Source organism: Oncorhynchus nerka, linkage group LG2 (assembly GCF_034236695.1).
Source record: "Oncorhynchus nerka isolate Pitt River linkage group LG2, Oner_Uvic_2.0, whole genome shotgun sequence".
Taxonomy (NCBI): Eukaryota; Metazoa; Chordata; class Actinopteri; order Salmoniformes; family Salmonidae; genus Oncorhynchus; species Oncorhynchus nerka.
Window position 1 is genome coordinate 70,641,327 of NC_088397.1, and position 25,338 is coordinate 70,666,664.

The 25,338-nt window shown below is 41.5% G+C and overlaps 2 protein-coding genes across 5 annotated transcripts; both read left to right on the forward strand.

The window, feature by feature from the left end:
• Window positions 1-75: 75 nt before the first annotated feature.
• Window positions 76-13,570, forward strand: LOC115141203 (syntaxin-16-like). Of its 4 annotated transcripts, none has more exons than XM_029679942.2 (9): window positions 76-507; window positions 1,254-1,283; window positions 2,308-2,415; window positions 7,054-7,194; window positions 9,604-9,766; window positions 9,980-10,068; window positions 11,886-12,029; window positions 12,181-12,261; window positions 12,407-13,570. In XM_029679942.2, the coding sequence occupies exons 1-9, from the start codon at window positions 376-378 to the stop codon at window positions 12,506-12,508; spliced, it is 990 nt and encodes a 329-aa protein (XP_029535802.1). In that variant the 5' UTR covers window positions 76-375; the 3' UTR covers window positions 12,509-13,570. The 4 variants fall into 4 exon arrangements, with proteins under 4 accessions (XP_029535802.1, XP_029535837.1, XP_029535821.1 ...); XM_029679977.2 differs by having other exon boundaries at window positions 77-456; XM_029679961.2 differs by lacking the exon at window positions 1,254-1,283 and having other exon boundaries at window positions 77-507.
• A 389-nt stretch (window positions 13,571-13,959) lies between these two features.
• On the forward strand, window positions 13,960-22,459 carry npepl1 (aminopeptidase like 1). Its single transcript, XM_029679926.2, has 12 exons — window positions 13,960-14,145; window positions 15,022-15,207; window positions 15,706-15,876; window positions 17,238-17,327; window positions 17,528-17,609; window positions 19,154-19,296; window positions 19,562-19,639; window positions 19,791-19,891; window positions 20,126-20,249; window positions 20,888-21,064; window positions 21,285-21,395; window positions 21,830-22,459. The coding sequence occupies exons 1-12, from the start codon at window positions 13,996-13,998 to the stop codon at window positions 21,992-21,994; spliced, it is 1,578 nt and encodes a 525-aa protein (XP_029535786.1). The 5' UTR covers window positions 13,960-13,995; the 3' UTR covers window positions 21,995-22,459.
• Window positions 22,460-25,338: the final 2,879 nt, after the last annotated feature.

Here is a 25,338-nt window from a genome sequence, read left to right on the forward strand (position 1 = left end):
TTAGTTTAAAAAATATATTCTCTTTGAGGTCTCCAATTCAAATTAAAAGTGTTAACCGGGAAGTATTTGGTCACGAAGCTCTTATTGTGTATTTACGTTTTCCACGTAGATGAGGACAGAACACTGACCTTCTCTTCAGTACATGTTTCATTGAAGTCAAACTTAATATTTTATTTATGTACTTCATAAAAGCGAAAGATAGAAAACAAACAATATGTTATTGTGAGGACAGAAAGGGGAATAACCCTTCGATTAGCCGGTACAGGCTAGCTCGCTAACTTTCCTTGCATTGTATAGTTAGCTAGCTAGTCGTTGTAGTCACTGTGCGCAGCGGGTTGTTATTTGATAGCTACACATCCTAAGTGTAAATTAATCATGGCAACTAGGCGCTTGACCGATGCCTTCTTATTAATGCGGAACAATGCAATCCAAAATCGTCATATATTGGCTGAGCAAGTGAGTACATACGGCACCCGTTGTACTCTGAGTACACGTAGCAATGCTGCGGTGAGTCTAACGTTAATCGTCAGGATTTGACGTGTGTGTGTGTGTGTGTGTGTGTGTATGGCTAACAACATTTACTAAACTAGCCGTAGCTTGATTACGTCTCCTCGTTAGCTAGAACGCAACAACTAGGTACAGTTAGCTGTCAAGCTAGAACGCAACAACTAGGTACAGTTAGCTGTCAAGTTAGATGCGCACATTTGCCTTGGCCTGAGTCATGTCACAGAGGCATGCATTTAGAGTACTGATAGCCTCAACTTGCATTACCAATCATCTTAGAGCGTGCGTTCTCCTTTGGCATGATAAAGTCAATTGAAGCAATGCATTTGTCAAAGTAAGAAACTAATTAAAAGTTTGGCTTAAGGTAGAACATTAAGTCAATTTTAGGGGCAATGTTCAGTACTTGATAAAGAAGTCATAAGTGTATGCTGGAATGAGTTGGATGGTCAAATGTAACAATTGAGGTGTTGCATTTTATGAGGTGTTTGTTTGTAGTGTGTGTACCCTTTTGCTTTTTAGTGATTTGCTTTCTCAAACCTACCCTTTTTAGATGGTGCTTTGCTCTGTTTTAGATTTAATTGATCCTGTGCTTGGTGTTGGGTTGTTAAACTGTTTAAGGTATTTTACACACACTTTACATTGATATAGCCTAGGCCTACTTGTTAAGATATTTGTATATGCTAATTTCGAATACCTAGTTTGTACTGTTGGTCACTGATATATATTTTCTATTCTTCATTATTGACCAGGATGCAGGGCCTTTTACAAATGCTGTCTATGTAAGTCCATAATATCTTAGCCTATTTATTTTGCTTAGTTTCAAAACTCTAAAGAGTTCATAGTTTTCCCTTTCAGTCCTTCTTTCATTCACCCTCCTACTTCTGGGCACTAAGGTGTTTTGACTATGGGACCGTTATTGTGTTCAGCAGCTTCATAGTAGAACTCAAATCCAGACTTTGAAATGCATTCTTTTCATCCACCTGATTGTGGATAGTCGAGGAAGCGTTAGGCCCAATTCATTACATGACAAATCAGTCGTCTGGCGTATTGGGGCATAGTAATGTTTGTTTGAATCAAAGAGCAAATCCAGTGTTTACTAGGCTTTGAGTTTCTGAAGTAGCTTAGGTGCTCCTCCTTGTTTTTATGGCATTATTTCTCTTGCATGGTGTTCTGGGTGCTCATGCTGAGTGATCTGCATGCATATCAAAATCCTCTTATGTGAATCTTTGTCCTGCATCTTTCCTTTCTCTAGGCCTATATGAAATGCTTCTGTGCTTAGGCTAATCATTTGGAGATCAGGGACATAGGCTAGCCCTATTTCTTTGCCTTCACACACTCATGTCACACTTCACTGACCCAATGTATTTAGGCCTAGCATAGATTTATCAAAGACAGGCCTACCTTTTTACAGGATGATTTTACATGTATGAAGAACCTCGATTGATATAAAATTGGAACATAACATTTTGGAACATTTAGTATGATCCCTCTTTAAACGGTATCTGTGACATTGCATGAAAAATGTCTGTATGAAGCTGATCACTGCTTTTTGTCTGGGGCTCACTTACTGTTACTTCTCTCACTTCATCTCACCTCTCCCTCTCTCCTCATTGGACTTCGCTGGGGTCTGCCAATCACATTAGGAGCTTGATGAGGTACTGTCCAATCTCCTTGTATCCAAACTATACTATCAGAGTCACAAGGACCTATTTTTCTGGGGGAAACATAAACCATGCTTTGTATAGAAAGTCTGCTTGAAATGGGAAATTATATGCTGTGTATTATCTGTGATGTTCCTATCAGTTGGCTGATGACCGCATGGCCCTGGTCTCTGGGATACGTTTGGACCCAGAAGCTGCCATCGGAGTCACCAAGAGACTGCCGCCCAAGTGGGTAGATGGGGTCGATGAGGTAAGAACCAATCACATGCTTTCTACAGTACTTCAGTATGATAAGTTTTTATTTTGTCTTTACAGTGCATTCGGAAAATATTCAGAACCTTTCACTTTTTACACATTTTGTTGCATTACAGCCTTATTGTAAATAAAATACCCCATAATGACGAAGCGAGAATGTTTTTTAGAAATGTTAGCAAATGTATTAAAAAGAAAAAAAACATACTTTATTTACGTAAGTATTCAGAGCCTTTGCTATGAGACTCGAAATTGAGTTCAGGTGCATCTTGTTTTAATTGATCATCCTTGAGATGTTTCTACAACTTAATTGGTCAATTCAATTGATTGTACATGATTTAGAAAGGCACACACCTGTATATAAGGTCCCACAGCTGACAGTGTATGTCAGAGCAAAAACCAAGCCATGAGGTAGAAGGAATTATCCGTAGAGCTCCGAGACAGAATGGTGTCGAGGCACAGATCTGGGGAAGGGTACCAAAACATTTCTGCAGCATTGAAGGTCCCCAAGAACACAGTGGCCTCCATCATTTTTTTTAAATGGAAGAAGTTTGGAACCACCAACACTCTTCCTAGAGCAATCGGGGGAGAAGGGCCTTGGTCAGGGAGGTGACCCAGAACCCGATGGTCCCTCTGACAGAGCTCTGGAGTTCCTTTCTGGAGATGGGAAAACCTTCCAGAAGGACAACCATCTCTGCAGCACTCCACCAATCAGGCCTTAATGGTAGAGGGACAGACGGAAGCCAAATCAAATTTATTTATATAGCCCTTCGTACATCAGCTGATATCTCAAAGTGCTATACAGAAACCCAGCCTAAAACCCCAAACAGCAAGCAATGCAGGTGTAGAAGCACGGTGGCAAGGAATAACTCCCTAGAAAGGCCAAAACCTAGGAAGAAACCTAGAGAGGAACCAGGCTATGTGGGGTGGCCAGTCCTCTTCTGGCTGTGCCGGGTGGAGATTATAACAGAACATGGCCAAGATGTTCAAATGTTCATAAATGACCAGCATGGTCGTATAATAATAAGGCAGAACAGTTGAAACTGGAGCAGCAGCACGGTCAGGTGGACTGGGGACAGCAAGGAGTCATCATGTCAGGTAGTCCTGGGGCATGGTCCTAGGGCTCAGGTCCTCCGAGAGAGAGAAAGAAAGAGAGAATTAGAGAGAGCATATGTGGGGTGGCCAGTCCTCTTCTGGCTGTGCCGGGTGGAGATTATAACAGGACATGGCCAAGATGTTCAAATGTTCATAAATGACCAGCATGGTCGAATAATAAGCCACTCTTCAGTAAAAGGCACGTGACAGCCCACTTGAAGTTTGCAAAAAGGCACCTAAAGGAGTCAGACCATGAGAAACAAGATTCTCTGATCTTATGAAACCAAGATTAAACTCTTTGGCCTGAATGCCAAGCGTCACGTCTGGAAGAAACCTGGCATTATCCCTACGGTGAAGCATGGTGGTGGCAACATCATACTCTGGGGATGTTTTTTAGTGGCAGGGACTGGGAGACTAGTCAGGAATGAGGCAAAGATGAACGAAACAAAGTACAGAGAGGTCCTTGATGAAAACCTGCTTTAGAGAGCTCAGGAACCCAGACTGAGGCGATGGTTCACCTTCCAACAGGACAACGAACTTAAGCACACAGCCAAGACAACGCTGGAGTGGCTTCGGCACAAGTCTCTGAATGTCCTTGAGTGGTCCAGCCAGAGCCCATACTTGATCCCGATCAAACATCTCTGGAGAGGAATAGCTGTACAGTGACAATCCCCATCCAACCTGACAAAGCTTGAGAGGATCTGCAGAGAAGAATGGGAGAAACTCCCAAATACAGGTGTGCCAAGCTTGTAGTATCATACCCAAGAAGACTCGATGCTGTAATTGCTGCCAAAGGGGCTTCAACAAAGTGCTGAGTAAAAGGTCTGAATACTGATGTGAATGTAATATTTCAGTTTTTTATTTTTTAATACATTTGCAAAAAATTGCTTTCGTCTGTTATGGGGTATTATGTGTAGATTGGGGGAAATTTTTAATCCATTTTAGAATAAGGCTGTAATGTAACAAAATGTGGAAAAAGTCAAGGGGTCAGAATACTTAAACAAATGCACTGGATACAGTACCAGTCAACAGTTTGGACACATCTACTCATTCAAGTGTTTTTCTTTATTTTTACTATTTTCTACATGATAGAATAATAGTGTAGACATCAAAACTATGACATAACATATGGAATCATGTAGTTTAACAAAAAATTGTTAAACAAATCTAAATATTTTTGAGATTCTTCAAAGTTGCCGCTCTTTGCCCTGATGACAGCTTTGCACGCTCTTGGCATTCTGTCAACCAGCTTCATGAGGAATAGTTTTCCAACAGTCTTGAAGGAGTTCCCACATATGCTGAGCACTTGTTGGCTGCTTTTCCTTCACTCTGCGGTCCAACTCCTCCCAAACCACCTCAATTGGGTTGAGTTCGGGTGATTGTGGAGGCCAGGTCCTCTGATGGAGCACTCCGTCACTCTCCTTACACAGCCTAGAGATGTGTTGGGTCATTGTCCTGTTGAAAAACAAATGATAGTCTCACTAAGCGCAAACCAGATGGGATGGCTTATAGCTGCAGAATGCTGTGATAGCCATGCTGGTTAAGTGTGCCTTGAATTCTAAATAAATTACTGACGGTGTCACGAGCAAAGCACCATTACACCTCCTCCATGCTTCACAGTGGTAACCACACATGCGGAGATCATCCGTTCACCTACGCTGCGTCTCACGAAGACACGGCGGTTTGAACCAAAAATTTGGATTCATCAGACCAAAGTGTAGAGTTCCACCAGTCTAATGTCCATTGCTTGTGTTTCTTGGCCCAAGCAACTGACTTCTTATTGGTGTCCTGTAGTAGTGTTTTTTTGCAGCAATTAACAATGAAGTCCTGATTCACGCAGTCTCCTCTGAACAGTTGATGTTGAGATGTGTCTTACTTGAACTCACAAGCATTTATTTGGGATGCAGTTTCTGAGGCTGGTAACTCATGAACTTATTCCTCTGCAGCAGAGGTAACTCTGGGTCTTCCTTTCCCGTGGCGGTCCTCATGAGTACCAGTTTCAACGTAGCGCTTGGTTTTTTTCAACTGCACTTGAAGAAACTTTTCCTCATTGACTGACCTTTATGTCTTAAAGTAATGATGGATGGACTGTCATTTCTCTTTGCTTATTTGAACTGTTCTTGCCATAATATGAACTTGGTATTTTACCAAATGGGGTTATCCTCTGTATACCCCCCTACCTTGTCACAACACAACTGGCTCAAATGCATTAAGAAGGATAAAAATCTGTTAATTGAAATGCATTCCAGCTGACTACCTCATGAAGCTGGTTGAGAGAATGCCAGGAGTGTGCAAAGCTGTCATCAAGGCAAAGGGTGGCTACTTTGAAGAATATAAAATATATTTTGATTAGTTGAAAACTTTTTTGGGTTAGTACATGATTCCATATGTGTTTCATAGTTTTGATGTCTTCGTTATTATTCTACAATGGACAAAATAGTGAAGATAAAGAAAAACCCTGGAATGAGTCTGTGTGTCAAATATTGACTGGTACTGTATATAATATTTTTATTCACAGTGAATGAAGGATAACGATGTAAAGACATTGGTAGAGGAAAAATGTACAATCTTTGAGGCTAAGGGAGGATTGATGTATTTCCAATCCAATAAAATCTGTCTGTGGGCCAACAGGGAGACAAAGGCAGTGTCATCTAGCTGTCTATTGGTCAGGGAAGGATTGTTGTTTGGTACTCCAAAAATAGCCTTTTCTGCACTAGGCTGCAACTCTATATCCAATGCTTCAGAAAGGGTCTTCCATATAGTGGAACAATCTACCCGATGTGGACAGGACCAGAACATGTGAGTCAAGTTTGCCAAGGAGCTTTTACACCTGTCACATGTACCATCAATTTGGGCAGAATTTTAAGAATATGACCTTACTGAAATGGATACGGTGAAGTACCTTAAACTGTCTAAGGCTGAGCCGGGTACAAGAGGAGCTTCCATTTACTTTATTAAGTAAGCCACTATTTCAGACTTCATCAGAGATCTCTCCACCAAGTTTCTTTTCCTTTTGAGGACTATCTTTTTAAACGTGTAGTTTACAATTTTACTACTTGATGTTAGATAGTCCCTCATCCTGAAAGTAGTTTATGGGTCAGGAGAAACTGAACCATGGATTAGTTTTCTTTAAACAGCCACAACAAACTGCACCTTACTTTAGCCACCACAATCAGTGGTAGTGATGGGGACATGTGAGCATGTTAAAAAAATTAATATAATATTCATGGCCAAATCACCTTTTTAAGTAACAATCTAACCAAATATGGAGTTTCAGGGTGAGGAACAATCTAACATCAAGTTGTAAAATAGTGAGCTAATCCTTTACGTTTAGGCTATTACATATGCCTAGTTTCACCACCATAATGAAACTGTTGAGCTGTAGATACTTCAGAAAATGTCAGCTTATTAGCATTAGCCTATACCAAATTCCAAGGTTCCGTGTCAGTCTTCTTTAAAATGTCATTTTTATTGGAGCTTTCAGTGCATGTCCTGTTCTCCCAAGCATCTGTGTTAATCTTGTGGTTGCGTGGGCTTTCAGATTCAGTATGACATCACACGGGTCCAGCAGAAAATGAAGGAGCTGGCCGCCCTCCATGACAAGCACATGAACCGTCCCACCCTGGATGACAGCAGTGAAGAGGAGCATGCCATAGAGATCACTACCCAGGAGATCACACAGGTTGGTCAGTGACAGAGGAGTCCATACAAGAAACCCAATTGAAGAGAATATCATATTTATTATTCAAATCACTAATATTTATTATTCAAATCCAATTTTATTGGTCACATACATGTGTTTAACGGATGTTTTTGCGGGTGTAGTGAAATGCTTGTGTTTCTAGCTCCAATAGTGCAGTAATATCTAACAATTTCACAACAAACAATGCACACAAATCTAAAATAAAGAATATATAAGTATATGGACAAGCAATGTCGGAGTGGCATAAATATAGTAGAATAGAATACAGTATATACATATGAGATGAGTAATGTAAAATATGTAAACATTATTAGTGACTAGTGTTCCATTATTAAAGTGGCCAGTGATTTCAAGTCTGTATATAGGGCAGCAGTCTCTAATGTGCTAGTGATGGCTATTTAACCTCTTCCCTCTACTCGGGACGCTTGCGTCCCAACTAGAGCTCTGGAAATGCAAATGTGCTACGCTAAATGCTAATAGTATTAGTTAAAACTCAAAAGTTCATTAAAATACACATGCAGGGTATCGAATTAAAGCTACACTCGTTGTGAATCCAGGCAACAAGTCAGATTTTTAAAATGCTTTTCGGCGACAGCATGAGAAGCTATTATCTGATAGCATGCACCAATACACTACAACACAAAAGCACAGCAGGGGACGTAAACAAAATAATTAGCATTTCGGCGTTACACAAACCGCACAATAAAATAGAAAACAGTCATTACCTTTCACCATCTTCTTTGTTGGCACTCCTAGATGTCCCATAAACACTATTGGGTCTTTATTTTGATTAAATCGGGCCATATGAAGCCAAGATATCGTTATATGTAGACTGTGTGATAAACGAAAAAAACAGCGATTTCACAACGTAACGTCATTTTTTAAAATTCAAAAAGTAGACGATAAACGTTCACAAAACACTTCGAAATACGTTTGTAATGCTACTTTAGGTATTAGTAAACGTTAATAAGCGATAAAAATCATCATGAGGCGATGTAAAAATCATTAGCTGTCGTCTTGGAAAAAATTTCACGAGAGAGCTCTTCCAAATGATCTGGGCGGAGACTGGAGGTAAGTGGTTCCCCTGTTTCGGTTCAACCAAGAATCAAAGATGATTCAATTCACAAGACTCTAGACAACATGGGGATGCTGTGGGAGTTGAATGCTCGGTCTTATCTAATTCGGCTCACTGTGAACAATTGCTGGAAGTGGCGCAAGGATATTTATTTCCATTTTCTGTGATCAGGTTTTCCTGCGCTTTCCGATGTAACGCACGTTATGTTATAGCCACAGTCGTGATTTAACCAGTTTTAAAAACGTCCGAGTGTTTCCTATCCACACATTCTAACCATATGAACGTACTATATTCCTGGCATGAGTAGCAGGGCGCTGAAATGTTGCGCGATTTTTAACAAAATGTTCAAAAAAGTAGAGGGTAGGAGCAACAAGTTAACCGTCTGATGGCCTTGAGATAAAAGCTATTTTTCAGTCTCTGTCCCAGCTTTGATGCACATGTACTGACCTCGCCTTCTGGATGATCGTGGGGTGAACAGGCAGTGGCTCAGGTGGTTATGGTCCTTGATGATCTTTTTGGCCTTCTTGTAACATCAGGTGCTGTAGGTGTACTGTAGGGCAGGTCGTTGGGCAGGTCGTTTGCCCCCGGTGATGCGTTGTACAGACTGCACCACCCTCTGGAGAGCCCTGCGGTTGCGGATGGTGCAGTTGCCGTACCAGGCGGTGATACAGCTCGACAGGATGCTCTCAATCTGTAAATGTTAGTGAGGGTTTTAGGTGAAAAGCCACATTTCTTCAGCCTCGTGAGGTTGAAGAGGCGCTGTTGCGCCTGTTGACTGAGAGGTTATTTTCCTGGCACCACACTCCCAGGGCCCTCACCTCCTCCTGTAGGCTGTGTTGTCATTGTTGGTAATCAGGCCTACTACTGTTGTGTTGTCTGCAAACTTGATGATTGAGTTGGAGGCATGCGTGGGCACGCAGTCGTGGGTGAACAGGGAGTACAGGAGGGGGCTGAGCAGGCACCCTTGTGGGGCCCTGTGTTGAGGATCAGTGAAGTGGTGTTGTTTCCTACCTTCAGCTTAAAATAATGAAAGAAAAACCTCAATGTAGCCTATAGATATAAATTGCACTATAATTATACATTTATGGATAAAAAAAATACATTTGTTTTCTCTTTATTCAACCCGACTCTTTATGAATCTAAACGTGCCTGCCCTACGTAGATAACCACGGGACTGTGGGTTGAGTTAACCTGCACATCACTAGTGTAGATATTAATTCGTTATTTTGAATTTAAATTGTACAAAGGTCAAATGTTTTTCTATAATATAGCAAAGATATATTGAGTGCTTGCTCTTTTGCCTCTGTGTGTAGATGTTCCACCGGTGTCAGCGTGCGGTGAGAGGTCTGCAGTCTCACTGTGGCCACTGCACAGAGCAAGAAGAGAGGCTTCTGAGAAACGTGGTGTCCTCGTTGGCAGGGAGCCTGCAGGAGCTGTCCACCAACTTCAGACACACACAGTCCAGTTACCTGAAACGTAAGCGAGCACTCACTCAAACTGAACGGTGGTATTTCACCTTACTGTATTTACTCCTACACCTCTTCAGCTATCTTCCAACCCTCACTTCTCTCTCTTCTGGCACAAACTTGTGCACACACACACACTCTACATTTCTCTGGTCTTAGGTTTCACCTGCACCCTCATCATATGTCTCTTTTATTGTCATAATGTTGATGCTTTCTGTTACAGGCATGAAGAATCGCGAGGAGAGATCAAAGCACTTTTTTGACTCCGGTCCTCTAATGGAGGAGGATGAAGACATAGCACTATATGACAGGGTGAGCTTGGAACTGACACTGTCAGTGTATTTTGACATTTCCCTGATCAGCATTATTGCTTATACATACAGTTGAAGTCAGAAGTTTACATACACTTAGGTTGGAGTCATTAAAACTCATTTTTCAACCACTCCACAAATTTCTTGTTAACAAACTATAGTTTTGGCAAGTCGGTTAAGACATCTATTTTGTGCATGACACAATTCATTTTTCCAACAATTGTTTACAGATTATTTCACTTATAATTCACTGTATCACAATTCCAGTGGGTCAGAAGTTTACATAGACTAAGTTGACTGTACCTTTAAACAGCTTGGAAAATTCCAGAAAATTATGTCATGGCTTTAGAAGCTTCTGATAGGCTAATTGATATAATTTGAGTCAATTGGATGTGTACCTGTGGATGTATTTCAAGGCCTACCTTCAAACTCAGTGCCTCTTTGCTTGACATCATGAGACAATCAAAAGAAATCAGCCAAGACATCAGAAAAAAATTGTAGACCTCCTCGTCCGAAAGCCTGAAGGTACCAAGTTCATCTGTACAAACAATAGTACGCAAGTATAAACACCATGGGACCACGCAGCCGTCATACCGCTCAGGAAGGAGAGGCGTTCTGTCTCCTAGAGATGAATGTACTTTGGTGCGAAAAGTGCAAATCAATCCCAGAACAACAGCAAAGGACCCTGTGACGATGCTGGAGGAAACAGGTACCAAAGTATCTATATCCACAGTAAAACTAGTCCTATATCTACATAACCTGAAAGTTCGCTCAAAACCACCATAAAAAGCCAGACTACAGTTTCCAACTGCACATGGGGACAAAGATCGTACTTTTTTGAGAAATGTCCTGTGGTCTGATGAAACAAAAATAGAACTGTTTGGCCATAATGACCATCGTTATGTTTGGAGGAAAAAGGGGGAGGCTTGCAAGCCGAAGAACATCATCCCAACCATAAAGCACGGGGGTGGCAGCATCATGTTGTGGGGGTGCTTTGCTGCAGGAGGAACTGGTGCACTTCACAAAATAGAGGGCATCATGTGGAGGGAAAATTATGTGGATATATTGAAGTAACATCAGTTACTTGGTCGCAAATGGGTCTTCCAAATTGAAAATGAGCCCAAGCATACTTCCAAAGTTGTGGCAAAATGGCTTAAGGACAACAAAGTCAAGGTATTGGAGTGGCCATCACAAAGCCTTGACCTCAATCCCATAGAAAATTTGTGGGCAGAACTGAAAAAGCGTGTGTGAGCAAGGAGGCCTACAAACCTGACTCAGTTACACCAGCTCTGTCAGGAGGAATGGGCCAAAATTCACCCAACTTATTGTGGGGAGCTTGTGGAAGGCTACCCAAAACGTTTGACCCAAGTTGAACAATTCAAAGGCAGTGCTACCATCTACTAATTGAGTGCATGTAAATGTCTGACCCACTGGGAATGTGATGAAAGAAATAAAAGCTGAAATTAATAATTCTCTCTAGTATTATTCTGACATTTCACATTCTTACAATAAAGTGGTGATCCTAACTGACCCAAGACAGGGAATTTTTACTCTGATTAAGTGTCAGGAATTGTGAAACTGAGTTCAAATGTATTTTGCTAAGGTGTATGTAATCTTCCAACTTTCTTTGTGTGGTGTATGAAGAGGTTACTGGACCGCAGGGAAAATGACCTGTGAACAGCACTATTCGACTGAAGTATTTTCATAGCATTAAGATTGTAACAAAACTATTATTTTTCCCTGCAGAAGGGAATAGGGTGCCATTTGGGACGAAGACAAAGTTTTATTCAGTGAGCCCATATTTCTGATCTCTCCCAGGGGTTTACAGGTGACCAGCTGGTCCTGGTAGAGCAGAACACAGTGATGGTGGAGGAACGTGAGAGAGAGGTCAGACAGATTGTCCAGTCCATCTCTGACCTGAATGAGATTTTCCGAGACCTGGCTGGATTGGTGGTGGAACAGGTCTGTGAGGGAAACCCTATTCAGTGATTGGAAACGCCATGTTTATACCTTGTGATGATTAACATCAATAACAAACTGTGTCAGTATGGCCCATGGATATGGCTTGGTATGTTTTCCCAACTGATTTGTTTCATTATTTATCCAATATCAGGGCACAGTACTTGACAGAATTGACTTCAATGTGGAGCAATCGTGTGTCAAAACAGAAGAGGGGTTGAAACAGTTACAAAAGGTGAGGTTGTTAGATTGTTGATGTTTCAGATGTGCGTTGCACAATGGTTCAAACGAAGCCTAATTGATGATTATGTCCATGAAAAAGGGTAAGATGTCATCTTGCCCACAAACTTAATTATAACATTTTCTCTGTTTTCTTGCAGGCTGAACAGTATCAGAAGAAAAACCGAAAGATGCTGGTCATTTTAATCCTTACTGTTATAGTTGTCGTTCTAATACTTATTCTATTTGGGACCAAGTTCTAGTGATGCATTCCTTTGCTTTTGGTATGTTGTGTGTGATTGTATGAGGGTCTTATCTGTACTTCAAATGATGTTGATTACCTGTCCAACTTTTCAATCAATATCTGAAGAATCATTCTTCCAGAATCTCGCGCTGTAGGACTCATGGAGATGTTGAATGCATGATTCCTAAGAGAGGACTATTTAACTTTGGAACATGCCTGCACACACCCACTGTGCTCCAATACCCTCTTGAACATGACCATATCCATGTGTCATGGTACTGCTACAAAGAAACACAGAAAAAACATATTCAATTCCCTTGTGGTCGACTACTGATTAATTATCATGGCCATATAATTTGCTTGGTTTTGGAGAAAATAAGTGGTTTTCTTGTGAGAATTAGCATCATCTGTCCAGTTTTAGTGTAAGCTATAGTTGTAAGCTCTGCTCTTCCATGTATGTTATTCCAAGAGAAGAATTCCTACAATTCAGCTACTGCACAGATGAAAACTGAATGTCTATGAACGAGGAACATTTTGTCTCGTGGTGTTGCTTTTACGGACCCTGGTCATTGCATACACTTCATTTGTTGAGCATTTGTTTCGTTTTCTGTAATTCTATAATTCTATAAAAGGTCCAAGGATTTAGTCTATGGCAAAGATGTATTGAATAGCCTAAATTGTGTCTGTGGCGGCCTGTGTTGGAATGAACGATGTGTTGCAAGCTTTTGCACTCAAATTACTTTGCCGATTCCGCTACAAAATCAACTCTTCAGTTTCTTATGAAGAATGGTCCTGTTTTTTTTTTAAAGATATGTGACCCATTTCATGTTAAATTCTGAATAGATTTCAAAGTGTGCTCAAGTCTTTATTACTGCTGATGAAGCTGAATTCATTGTGAAGTCCCAAATGGCACCCTATTCACTAAATAGTGTACTACTTTTGACCAGGACCAATAGCCAGGGAATAGGGTACAATTTGGGATTTGGGAAGTCTTGGACAGAATTTGCTATTTCCAAAACATTGTCCAAGTTCAGTTTTATATATATTTATACACACTTCAATTATAAATCATAATTTCTCATGTCTGGATGTTTTCTTTGGGTGGGGAAACACCTTCGTCCCAATGGTATATTATGGCTCATGTTATTCTTATGTTTTTAGTTTTGTTTTACGATTGTGGATATTAACGGTTTAAAGAAATAATACACGTGCATTGCATTGGTTCGTATCCGCAGTTTGAGATCTAGCTGCTTACCATGAAAACATTATGCATAAGTAGGATTGGATAGTCTTTTCCACTGATTTACGGGGAAAATGAACAAAACGTACTGGTTTAAAAATATATTTCTCACACACTATGTACAACTACTGTACAGAAAAATCCAATCCTATTCAAGATCCGTGCTAGTGCTGACTTCCCATTCAACCTCAGCAGTGACACAGCTCTTTGAAAAGCAGGATGTGCGATAAAGTGCAAAGGGCATCAATCCATCGGTTTGTCCAAAGATGGCGAACGTGGTGCTCGAGTTCAAGGCTTCTGCTGGAGATTCGGAGCCTCAAAATCGCCCTGTCCTAATTGTCGGTCAACTGAATAACTTGGCCCAAACAAACTGGACCCAGGTCAAGGGGAAATTGCAGCCAGCTGTCAGCGAAAAGGTGAGGAAATAAAAAGTCGGGGCTGCTCGTGCTAGAGCTCCCCGGCAAGCACTCACTTGTCAACTGGCGCTGACATTGCAAGCTGGATAGTGTCAGTAAAAAAAATCTAATTAGTAAGCTAACTAGTAATTATAATATGAAAAATGCTTAATTTTACTCTTGGTTTTCTGTGAAATAGTTCCAATGGGCCATGCATAGTTCATTGGCTTGAATCTGACAATGCTAACAAAGTTAGCTAAATGCTTGCTAGCTAAATTAGCTATCACAAATCAAGTCATGCTAGTTTAGCTTTTAACATGCCATCTCCATTCTCCAACCACATTGACTCGTTACTTGATCCCTGACAATATTTTATTGGCCTTTTATTCTTAATTTCAAGAAATTCTCATTTACGTTTCCCCACCCCATTTTACTTGAAGAAGCCATCCTGTAGGAAAGTCAGTTTTACTGGATTAGCTAGTTAAAGTATGTTTCAAGTTGCATGTGCCCGAATAACCTAGTTATTGCTCCTCGTGACTACTTGATGTTTGGTCCAGGCGCTGCATGTGGAGTCAGACCAATTCTGATCTTTTGCCATTAATTGGGGAAAAGGATTAGAATTTGTCTGCCTGTGTAAACGCAGCCTTTGATCACTATTTGGTCTTCTGCTTTGCTAATATCTTATCACTGTTTGACAGCACAGTGTGTGCAAATTGCAGGTAAATTGTTCAACAATTTACCACATTGTCAGACAATTTATGTCATATGCTTTCACAAGTCTTACTGTATTCAGTGCCATTCAGAATCGATGCCAGCGCTTATGTGATCATCATAATATAGCACTCACAGTGACAATAATTTGCTATCAAAATGAAAACTTTTAATTTTTTTATCCAGGTCTGGCAGGCTGCTCTCACTGCTCTGAACCCTAACCCTACTGACAGCTGCCCTCTGTACTTGAGCCATGCAGCTGTGGCAGCCCTGCCCTCACGGGTTAGCAGACACAACAGCCCTTCCTCTGCCCACTTCCTTTCCCGTCTGGTCCGTACCTGCCTGCCTGGAGGGACAAGCCGCTGCATCCTGGTCAGTCAGTTCACTGCACTGGGATTAAAGACTAATTCGGAGCTATACGGGGCCGGTTTCCCAAACACATTAAGCCCAGTCCTGGATTTAAATGCACTTTCAGTGGAAGTTGTCCATTGAGAATAGTTTTTAGTCCAGGACTAGGCTTAATCTGTGGTGGGAAACATGCCCGTGGAGTTTAGGGTGATGCTGACCTTATCTGCCATTACGCGTCAGACACCAGACATTTATTATTCAATCCTTAGTGATAATTTGATCGTTAAGCCATAGATGGGCCCCTACAGCTGTCTGAAGTCTCAAACAAATATAGGTTAGGCCTACATGTGGTTGCATATTTAAGGTAGGCCTATGCGGTATTCTTTTGATTTGACTTTTAAGGCAATATGCCAAATTGCATGCTTTGTGATTGACACACTGCATTTATTGATCATTTTAGCTTGACTGTTATTACAGATTTGTTATCAGACAGTGAAAGTATGTTTGTTCCTGTCTGTCCAGGTGGTGTGTGAGCGGTCTGATGTGTTTGCCTCAGCCTGTGCCATCGCCCGGGCTTTCCCCATATTCTCCCGTCGTTCTGCCTCCTCCCGCAGGACCGAGAAGAAAGAAGTCACTGTGGAGTTCATCACTGTGGGCCAAGACAACGGACCACTGGACCCCACTATACTGCAGGTACCTCTAACTTCTATACTAGTCATTGCCAGAGCCATTGTGGACCTACAGCCACTGTTGTTGCTGTCAACCACTGGTTTTGTAAATGACTGATCAAACTGACTACAAGATCTATATGGAGTGCTTTTTGATGTACTGCACAAGTATTCCTACCAAACCGTTTAGTATGGGTACATCTGTTCGGTCTGCACTGTGAACCTGAATGAATACATTCAAAAATATAAAAACCACCTGGCCTATAGGCTATGCCTCTTGAGTAAATCTGAGCTGAAAAAACATTGTAGGTTATTTCTGTTAAAACCACTACAGTGCTGTGGCAAGTAAAACATTTTTTGGCCAAGCAGATTATAGATTTAAAAAATAACTAGCAAACAATTACGCTACTCCGATCAGAATTGAATCGGTGTCCTCCGGATGCATTGTTTTGCTCATCCCAATCTCTGTAGTGCGCATCGGAGTTTAATTATTGTAGGCCAGCGTTGACAGGCACGAGCGGTCTTTCACTCATGCAGTCGCAAGATCAAATTGAGCTGTGTTTGCACTATAATTTGCAAATAAATTCATTAAAAATCCTACAATGTGATTTTCTGGATTTTTTTTTCTCATTTTGTCTGTCATAGTTGAAGTGTACCTATGATGAAAATTACAAGCCTCATCTTTTTAAGTGGGAGAATTTGCACAAACAGAGATCCTTGATGCCAACCTTCTCCAGAGCACTCAGGACCTCAGACTGGGTGAAGGTTCACCTTCCAACAGGATAACGACCCTAAACACACAGCCAAGACAATTCAAGAGTGGCTTTGGGATAAGTCTCTGAATGTCCTTGAGTGGCCCAGTAACCAGAGCCCGGACTTGAACCCGATCGAACATCTCTGGAGAGACCTGAAAATAGCTGTGCAATAACACTCCCATCAAACCTGACCGGGCTTGAGAGGATCTGCAGAGAAGAATGGGGTTAACTCCTCAGATATAGGTGTGCTAAGCTTGTAGCGTCATACCCAAGAAGACTTGAGGCTGTTGAAGCAACTTTGGCAGCAATTATAAAGTACTAAGTAAAGAGTCTGAGTACTAATGTAGATGTGATGTTTTATTTGTAATACATTTGCAAAAAATTCTGAACCTGTTTTTGTTTTGTCATTATGGGGTATTGTGTGTAGATTGAGGTTGGAGGGGGGGGATTTACTAATGAGGCTGTAACCTAACAGTGGAAAAAGTCAAGGGGTCTGAATAATTTCTGAATGCACTGTACATGCATAAATGTAACTCCAGAGTACATGTTTGCATGGTTGTAATTCTCTCTGGATAGGAGCATCTGCTAAATGACAAAAAATGAACTTAATTTATGCTTTGGCTCTTGCCAGTGTCTTGCCAATGCTGCTGATGGAGTGAGACTGGCAGCACGGATTGTGGACACACCGTGCAATGAGATGAATACTGATCACTTCTTGGAGGCAAGTGATATCGTAATGTAGTTATCGGCTGCGTCACAAATGGCACCCTATTCCCAACATAGGGCACTGCTTTTTAGCCATTTTTTGGTGCCATTTGGGACGCTACAATAAAGCAATAGCACACTCCACAGTGACTTCTTAAAACAACTTAATTAAACAAAATGTACTTTTTTTGACTGGGTATGCTTTTTTGTCTTCAGGAGATTAAGGCAGTGGGAACTGAACTGGGCATTTCTCCTCTTATCATTCGAGGAGAGGAACTGAAACAGAAAGGATTTGGAGGTAGTGTATCAGGACAGGAGGGTCTTGGCTATGTGTTATGCTTGTCTGTTATGCTTCTATGTTTTGGACCAGATTATGTGAGTTTGCTAAATATTTTAATGAACTGAGTAAACACACCGGTGCAGAATCAAGGTGACTTACAAAGCTGAGGAGGGCCAAGAGCAAGAGAGGGAGTGTGTTGTAGTGTCCACAACTAGTCATCGTGGAATCTGAAAAGACCCGTATCCCGAAAGCATGATGGTCTACTTCGTTCACATGCTAAAAGAAAGGAATGAGGTGGGTAGCTAACTGTCATTGTAGAAAAGTATTTATAAACAATAAATCTAATCTCTTAATTTTCATTCTGTCTATACAATAGGCTATCATTGATTTTGGCCCAATAGGCCTGACATGTTACCTCTTTAAAGGAGCTTTCTGTTTTGATAGGGGTATACAAAATGTCAGGCCTACCTATAGAAAAATACAAAAACAACACTGCAATACTGTCTCCCTGGCAAGAGTGGGCCGAAGGGTGTTTAGCATCCCCAGTCGCTCTGCAGGCACCATCACACGAGCCTGAAGCCACACTCTGGCCAATCTCTTGTTTCTAAAAGTGAATTCAAAGGCACTAATAATTCATTAGATTTGAATTATATTTAAGTCACAGCCTATATGCACAATTTATAGAGTACAATGACTTAATACAACAAAATGTTTAAATGCTGAGTGCTTAATGTTCCTGCCAGCCTAGTGTGTCGACACTCGCAAATGCTTCACTATTTATTTATTTGTAGGCTATAGCCTTGAAATATTAGGCTAATAATATAGCCTAAATGCATTTAGGCTACCCATCTGGTTCCTGACCTATTTAAAGTGTTTATATGCAGTTTAATGCGACACCTCGCCTATTTGAAATTGTGAATGCTTTTAGTCGCCTTTTCATGTTTATTAAAATACTTTATATGGTTTATAATATCATATGGTTTGTTTTCAATACTTCAAAACCAAGTAGTCACAAAAATAGATGGGTGTTGGTTAAATGGTGATTTTAAGGAATGGAGCAAATATGGACTGTCAGTTTATCCTGTGAGTGAGGATTGTATTTTCGAGGAACGGTTGGAAAGAATTTGGTATGCCGAAGCAACTCTGCTCTCATACTCTAATTGGGACTCAAATCTGTTTGGTGCTTTGCTTCCCATTACACAAACTGTGTGGGCCAGTTAGAAAAATATTTTTTAATCATGTGTATCAGCTCGCATGTATGATGACCACACGTTTTCTTCCACTTTCCTTTTGGAGTTTTTTGGGGGTTGGTTCTCCTCTCGGTCTTTGAATGTGCAATGTTTCTATTCTGATGTATTACTTTCTCAGTAAACTTGCTAATAAATGGGACCCAAAAGATTTAGGCCAAAGGGAATGTCAAATTAGTTTTCCCACATTGGAATAAAGCTTGTATTTTAGTTTGAGTTGTCTTGTGCTGTAGATACACTCATGGTTGTTTTCCCTGAAAACCACACTAATATTGAGTTATCAACTCAATTACTTTGGACTGTTTGGGCCCTCAGGCATCTATGGAGTGGGCAAGGCAGCGGTGAACCCCCCTGCTCTGGCAGTCCTGAGCCACAAACCAGATGGCGCCACCCAGACTATTGCATGGGTGGGCAAGGGAATTGTATATGACACTGGAGGCCTCAGCATCAAGGGAAAGGTAAAGGCAAGCATGAGGCTTGTCAGTTTAGCTGCATCCCAAATAGCACCATGTTCTCTATAGTGCAGTACTTTTGAACAGAGCCCTATGGGCCCTTGTCTAAAGTGGTGTACTATAAAGGGAATGAGGTGCCATTTGGAACAGATCCATGATGTGATCATTCTGTCTTTTGTATAATTAAATGGATATTTGACAGTAGCCAGCGAAAGAAGTATTCAGTTTCAATGTTGTAAAGGATGAATGTTCTTTTTCCCCCCACATCAAGACCAACATGCCTGGGATGAAGAGAGACTGTGGTGGAGCAGCAGCCATTTTAGGAGCTTTCAAAGCTACTGTCAAACAGGTGAGATCTACCTACTACCCCTGGTTAATCTTTCAAATCAACCTCTTATTTTGCAACATTCGGTCCTGTTTGGAGACACCCTATGGGATTGTATTGAGCGTTTGAAAAGTTGTGTATAGACCTTTTTTTGAAATGCATGTCTTTTTTTTAGGGCTTCAAAGACAATCTCCATGCCGTATTCTGCCTGGCAGAGAATGCAGTCGGACCCGCTGCAACACGGCCAGATGACATCCACACACTCTACTCTGGAAAGTGAGTACCCTCCTAAATGTTGGATTAATTTAAACCAGTTAGGCAAAGTAATGGGAAACAGGCTAATACAATGGCAACCTGATGGAGGAAAGTAGGGTTTTTCCTTCTGATGGGCTTTGTGTGGGAAAGACAAAATTGGCTGATATTTGACCAAGGATCCTTTATTATGATGCTGGCTTAGTTTGTAGTATGAATAGCGTTTTTTGTTCTCTTTTTGCTGCCTTTCTGATGAAGGACCGTGGAGATCAACAACACTGATGCCGAGGGCAGGCTGGTGCTGTCTGATGGTGTGGTGTATGCCAGCAAGGACCTCTCTGCTGACATCATCCTGGATATGGCCACCCTGACAGGGGCACAGGTGTGTGACTGGCAGGCTCTTCTATGGCCACAGCACTGCATCTTTGGCAACAACACACACCATATATAGGCTGAAATGAACATGTGCAAGGGTCAACAGGGCTTGTGACAGATAATTATACCCAGTAAGTTTTTTAATTTTGTTGATCTTTGCCCTAACTGAAATTTTCGTGGGCTACAGCTAAAACTCACCACATTCTCTGAGGAACTCAAAACAACGTATCAAGGTTGTCTCACACAAATGGATGGTGTGTTTGTGTCAAACAAAATCATTAGTCCTAAATATTTCCTTATAACAGTTCTAACTCAAACACAGCTTGTGCTGACTGATAAAGCCACATCATGTGGTAACCCTCATGATGCACTGATGAGCTCATTCTGAAAGTCACATGCACCACACAGTATTATTTTGGCTACCCAGTGAAGTAGTTCGCTTGTGAAATGTTAGTGAGGTCTGATGCACAAAAACAAGGCTGGTTTTTGTTGCTGCCCATCATAAGCGTGAATTTGTACTCAATACATACATAATTGAACTTCTTATTACCACCTTTCACTTTAGTTCATTACCATAGTTCCTGTATAACAAATTACTACATAAGTATATGTTTCAAACAATGGTTTAATTTGTCTCTTTCCTAGGGGATCTCCACAGGGAAGTACCATTGTGCTGTGATGACCAACAGTGAGCAGTGGGAGATGGCATGTGTGAGTGCAGGCCGCAGCAGCGGAGACCTGGCTCACCCACTGGTCTACTGCCCAGAGCTGCACTTCAGTGAGTTCACCTCAGCCGTGGCAGACATGAAGAACTCTGTGGCTGTGAGTGGCACTACTACTCTTCTCTCTGCTGTATGCCCAGTCTACCAGGTCCTAATCTTAGATCGGAGTACGATCAAGTAGCTCCGTACAAAGAGTTGATGCTTCTACAGCCTATCATGATTGTTGTTCATTTTCCTTCACCCTATTATATCTTTTCTGGATAAGAGCATCTGCTGAATGACTAAAATGTAAAGGTATCCCTTTTCTGTGTGTGTGAAAGGACCGGGAGAATGCTACGAGTTCCTGTGCCGGCCTCTTCATCGGCTCTCACCTGGGCTTCGACTGGCCTGGGGTCTGGGTCCATGTGGACATAGCCTCCCCCGTCCATGCTGTGAGTGACTGGATATTTGGGTTTAGTGGGGGTGTTTTCCTGGACACCGATTTAAGCCTAGTCATGGACTAAAAAGCTAACTTAATGGAGAAATCCCCACTGAAAATGCTTTTTAGTTCGGGATTAGGCTTAATGTGTCCAGGAAACCCCTTCTAATTAAATATTTTGGAAGTATAGACATAATCTATTAAATCCATTTCAGCCACTCATATCTTGACAGACTCAAACACTCTTCAGAACAAGTGTGCTCTAACCTGCTTCAGCCTAGCTCAAACAGAGGAACGAAAGGATCATCCTCTGTATACATTATCTATCTAGTGCTTGCAGATCGGTGAAAAAACAAATGTGTAAGAGCTAATGGAGGGGGGCTGGGAACAAAAATATATTTGAGTCATGGTGTAACCTGTTCTATCATTCTCTTCCTTCCTCTGCAGGGGGAGCGTGCTACTGGCTTCGGTGTGGCTCTGCTCATGGCTCTGTTCGGCCAGGCTTCCGACGACCCTATGCTCAACCAGGTGTCTCCTCTGGGGGCGGCCAGAATGAATGCTGCGTCCGGGGACCCGATGGTGCGCGACAGCAAAAGGCGGAGACTGGTGTAAAACCTCTAAACAGCCACCTCAGGACTCCTCTGCCTCACGAACTCCAGACCCACACACCTCCCCTCTTTACACTGACATGCACTGTTCACCTAGAAAGCATTTCCAATCGTCAATTCTTAGTCTACTTCTTCACGATGCAGTGAATAAAATGTGGGGGAAAAGAGCAGGTGGCTACAATTTCTCTCAGATTTGTTTGTGTTGTATTTAATTGACTGTCTTTTGATTATTTGTCCCACAAAGAATTGGGAGGAATTATAGCATGTTGTAGACTTAAAGTTTTTGCTGTCCTTGAATAAATTACAAGAGCATTATCACAATTTCTGAAAATGTAATCAAAATAGTCTGAAATTGACTGTTAAAACTGTCAAACACATATTTTGGTTTGCAGCCATAGCTTATCCACTGTTGCCAAACTTGTCTTTATGGACATTGGGAATAATAAAGAGATCTTTTGGAGTAATCTTATCTGCTTTATCTTATTCCTTGTAAAATGAAAACTGCATAAAATAAAATGTTGACAAACTTGCCTGTAACAAATGTATAGTAAGCAAGCAAACTATAAACTATTGGGGGGGGGGGTAGTTCACTTCTGCCATACTCCATCCCCAGGTGGCAGCACCAACTGGGTGAAGGGCTCTTCTCTGCCAGGAAGCCTGGATAAATCAACAGGTGTGAGTAATCTGGATGATTGGCATTCTGTGACCAGAGGCTTCTTGGCCTGCCAGTGTTTGTGGGTTTTTGTTAGTTAACCTATAGTTTATGCTATCCTCTAGTTTTATTGTTGTATATATTTAATTTGGGTTACCTCTTTGAACCAATGCTAATCTGCTTGGATTGGCCAACTATGGCACTCATGACTGAGCTATCCCTGGAGCTAAGGTAAAGTTGCTGTCTCCTGGGTATTTGCATTCAACACCTGGGCGCATAGGCTTCTCACATTTATGCACACATCAAATCAGGTTACAGACCATGTAGTTAGGCCTAAAACCCCAACATAATGGGCAGTTTCGCGGGCCGATTAAACCTAATCTTATATTCAATTTGCACTTTTTAAACTCAATTGACTGAAATGGCATTTCTCAGACATGCCCTAGTTTAGATTGGAAAAAGTCTGAAGTTTCCAGAAGGCTAGTGGCAGGTTGAACTTCAGATGAATGGATAGTGGCCCCCGGGTTGACCTTGGCAATGGAGGGAAATGGATTACTGGACATTCAATGATCAAAGAGCACCACCAAGGACGGACAGAAGGGCGGTTATCGACAGGAGCAACCCACTGAATGAGTTAGATTAAATACATGTTCCATTACCGTTTCTGTATGTACAAAGTCAATGCAGCTGAGATCATTTGTTTGCTTGAGGCAAGGCTTTCATCTGACTCTTTAGGGAAGGCCCATTCTTCCTTCCCTACAAATACTGAGGTTTTTGGCATCTGAAACCTTCATCGTGAAACAGGAGATTTGTGTGGTGTAAGTGAACTGACTGCATGCAGATTAGTCCAGTCTGCACTGCTATATGTGAACTGAAAGACGACTACATCAAGTTCCCTGTAGCCCACGCCAACTACAAGGTAGAGTTTTATGAATATGGGAACTTGCCTGGAGTTATTGGCTGTATAGATGGATGTCATATTCCCATTAAGTATCCCTCTACTACAGCATATGCTGAGGAGTACAGGAATTGTCAAAACTGGTTCTCAAATGTGCAAAGTGTGTGTACACTCCCAATTTGCAGTTTTCCAACATTGTTGCACCCTGGAAAGGTACAATTCATGACTCAAGAATTTTCAAAAATTCCTCTTTGTACGCTCAGCTTGAAGGAGGACAACATAGTGAAATCATACTTGGTGACAGTGGGTATGCATAGACCAATTTCTTGTTCACCCCCTCTGTTCATGCAATAAGACCTGAGCAACAAGGGTACAACCAAGCTCATATCCACACCAGAGGTGTTGTGGAGCTCATGTTTGGTGTGTTGAAGCCGTTTCCAGTGTCTCAAACACATTGCACTTTTAACCAAGAACGTTCTGCATTGTCATAATTGCAACAGCAGTGCTTCACAATTGAAGATGAGGAGGACCCAAATGTTCCCATGGTTGAGGTAGACAATGACAGAAATGGAATAGACTGCAGTGATGCAGCACTTCTCACAACAAAGATGGCTCAAGCTATTTTAGCAAACAATAACCATGGATTGGTTATAACCTGAGGGTTGGGGCCTGTAGAAATGTAATAACTCCAGAGATACTGGATATAATGTCAAGATGCTTGTCTCCTCCCTAACAATGTGACTTGTTGTCCCCATAGCGGAACAGCGGCTGTAAACCTCTCCAACCACTCTCAAATTCATAAAACCTATGGATGCAAGGACTGACCATGCATCCATGATATAAAAATTATAGTTTTCAAGATGCACTATGCAGAAATCGCTCCGCCATTTCCTGGTTGCTAAAAAGTCTAAAAGTTAGCCTAATTTCAGTTTGTGACGAGACAAGCAGTCATTGTGTATAGCAGGGTTCCCCAACTGGCGGCCCATGGGCCGAATTTGACCTGCAGTGGTTTTATGTGCCCCCCCCAAGTCTTTTGAGCCCCAAAAAAGAAAGTTTTTCATTGTTGGACATAAGACTGTAATAACAGTGAATTTAAGGGTGCTCTCTATAATTCTCTCTTTCTCTCTTACTTTCTCTCTCTCGGAGGACCTGAGCCCTAGGACCATGCCTCAGGACTACCTGACATGATGACTCCTTGCTGTCCCCAGTCCACCTGGCCGTGCTGCTGCTCCAGTTTCAACTGTTCTGCCTTATTATTATTGGACCATGCTGGTCATTTATGAACATTTGAACATCTTGGCCATGTTCTGTTATAATCTCCACCCGGCACAGCCAGAAGAGGACTGGCCACCCCACATAGCCTGGTTCCTCTCTAGGTTTCTTCCTAGGTTTTGGCCTTTCTAGGGAGTTTTTCCTAGCCACCGTGCTTCTACACCTGCATTGCTTGCTGTTTGGGGTTTTAGGCTGGGTTTCTGTACAGCACTTTGAGATATCAGCTGATGTATGAAGGGCTATATAAATACATTTGATTTGATTTGAATAACACCAGGAAATTAGTTCCAAGTGATATTAATTTAAGAAATCTGTTACAAGTGTTTCTACGCATAATAGAGACGTGATCGTATACAAACGTAAGCTAGCTTTGAAATGAATGTTTTAGTCAAACATCTGTTTTGGGCTTCTTGCGATCAATTTGCAGTCTACAAGTAACTTGTAATTATGTTCCGCCCCCCGGCTGAATCTTGTTGATGATCACTGATGTAGAGAATCATTATACCATCTAAGCCACTGTGAAATA

Coding starts and splice junctions, on each gene's coding strand:
- LOC115141203 (XM_029679942.2), top strand. CDS start 376: ATGGCAACTAGGCGCTTGACCGATGCCTTCTTATTAATGCGGAACAAT. Junction 7,195..9,603: donor CTACCCAGGAGATCACACAG/GTTGGTCAGTGA, acceptor CTCTGTGTGTAG/ATGTTCCACCGGTGTCAGCG. Junction 12,262..12,406: donor GGTTGAAACAGTTACAAAAG/GTGAGGTTGTTA, acceptor GTTTTCTTGCAG/GCTGAACAGTATCAGAAGAA.
- npepl1 (XM_029679926.2), top strand. CDS start 13,996: ATGGCGAACGTGGTGCTCGAGTTCAAGGCTTCTGCTGGAGATTCGGAG. Junction 14,146..15,021: donor AGCCAGCTGTCAGCGAAAAG/GTGAGGAAATAA, acceptor TTTTTTATCCAG/GTCTGGCAGGCTGCTCTCAC. Junction 19,640..19,790: donor TCAAAGCTACTGTCAAACAG/GTGAGATCTACC, acceptor TCTTTTTTTTAG/GGCTTCAAAGACAATCTCCA.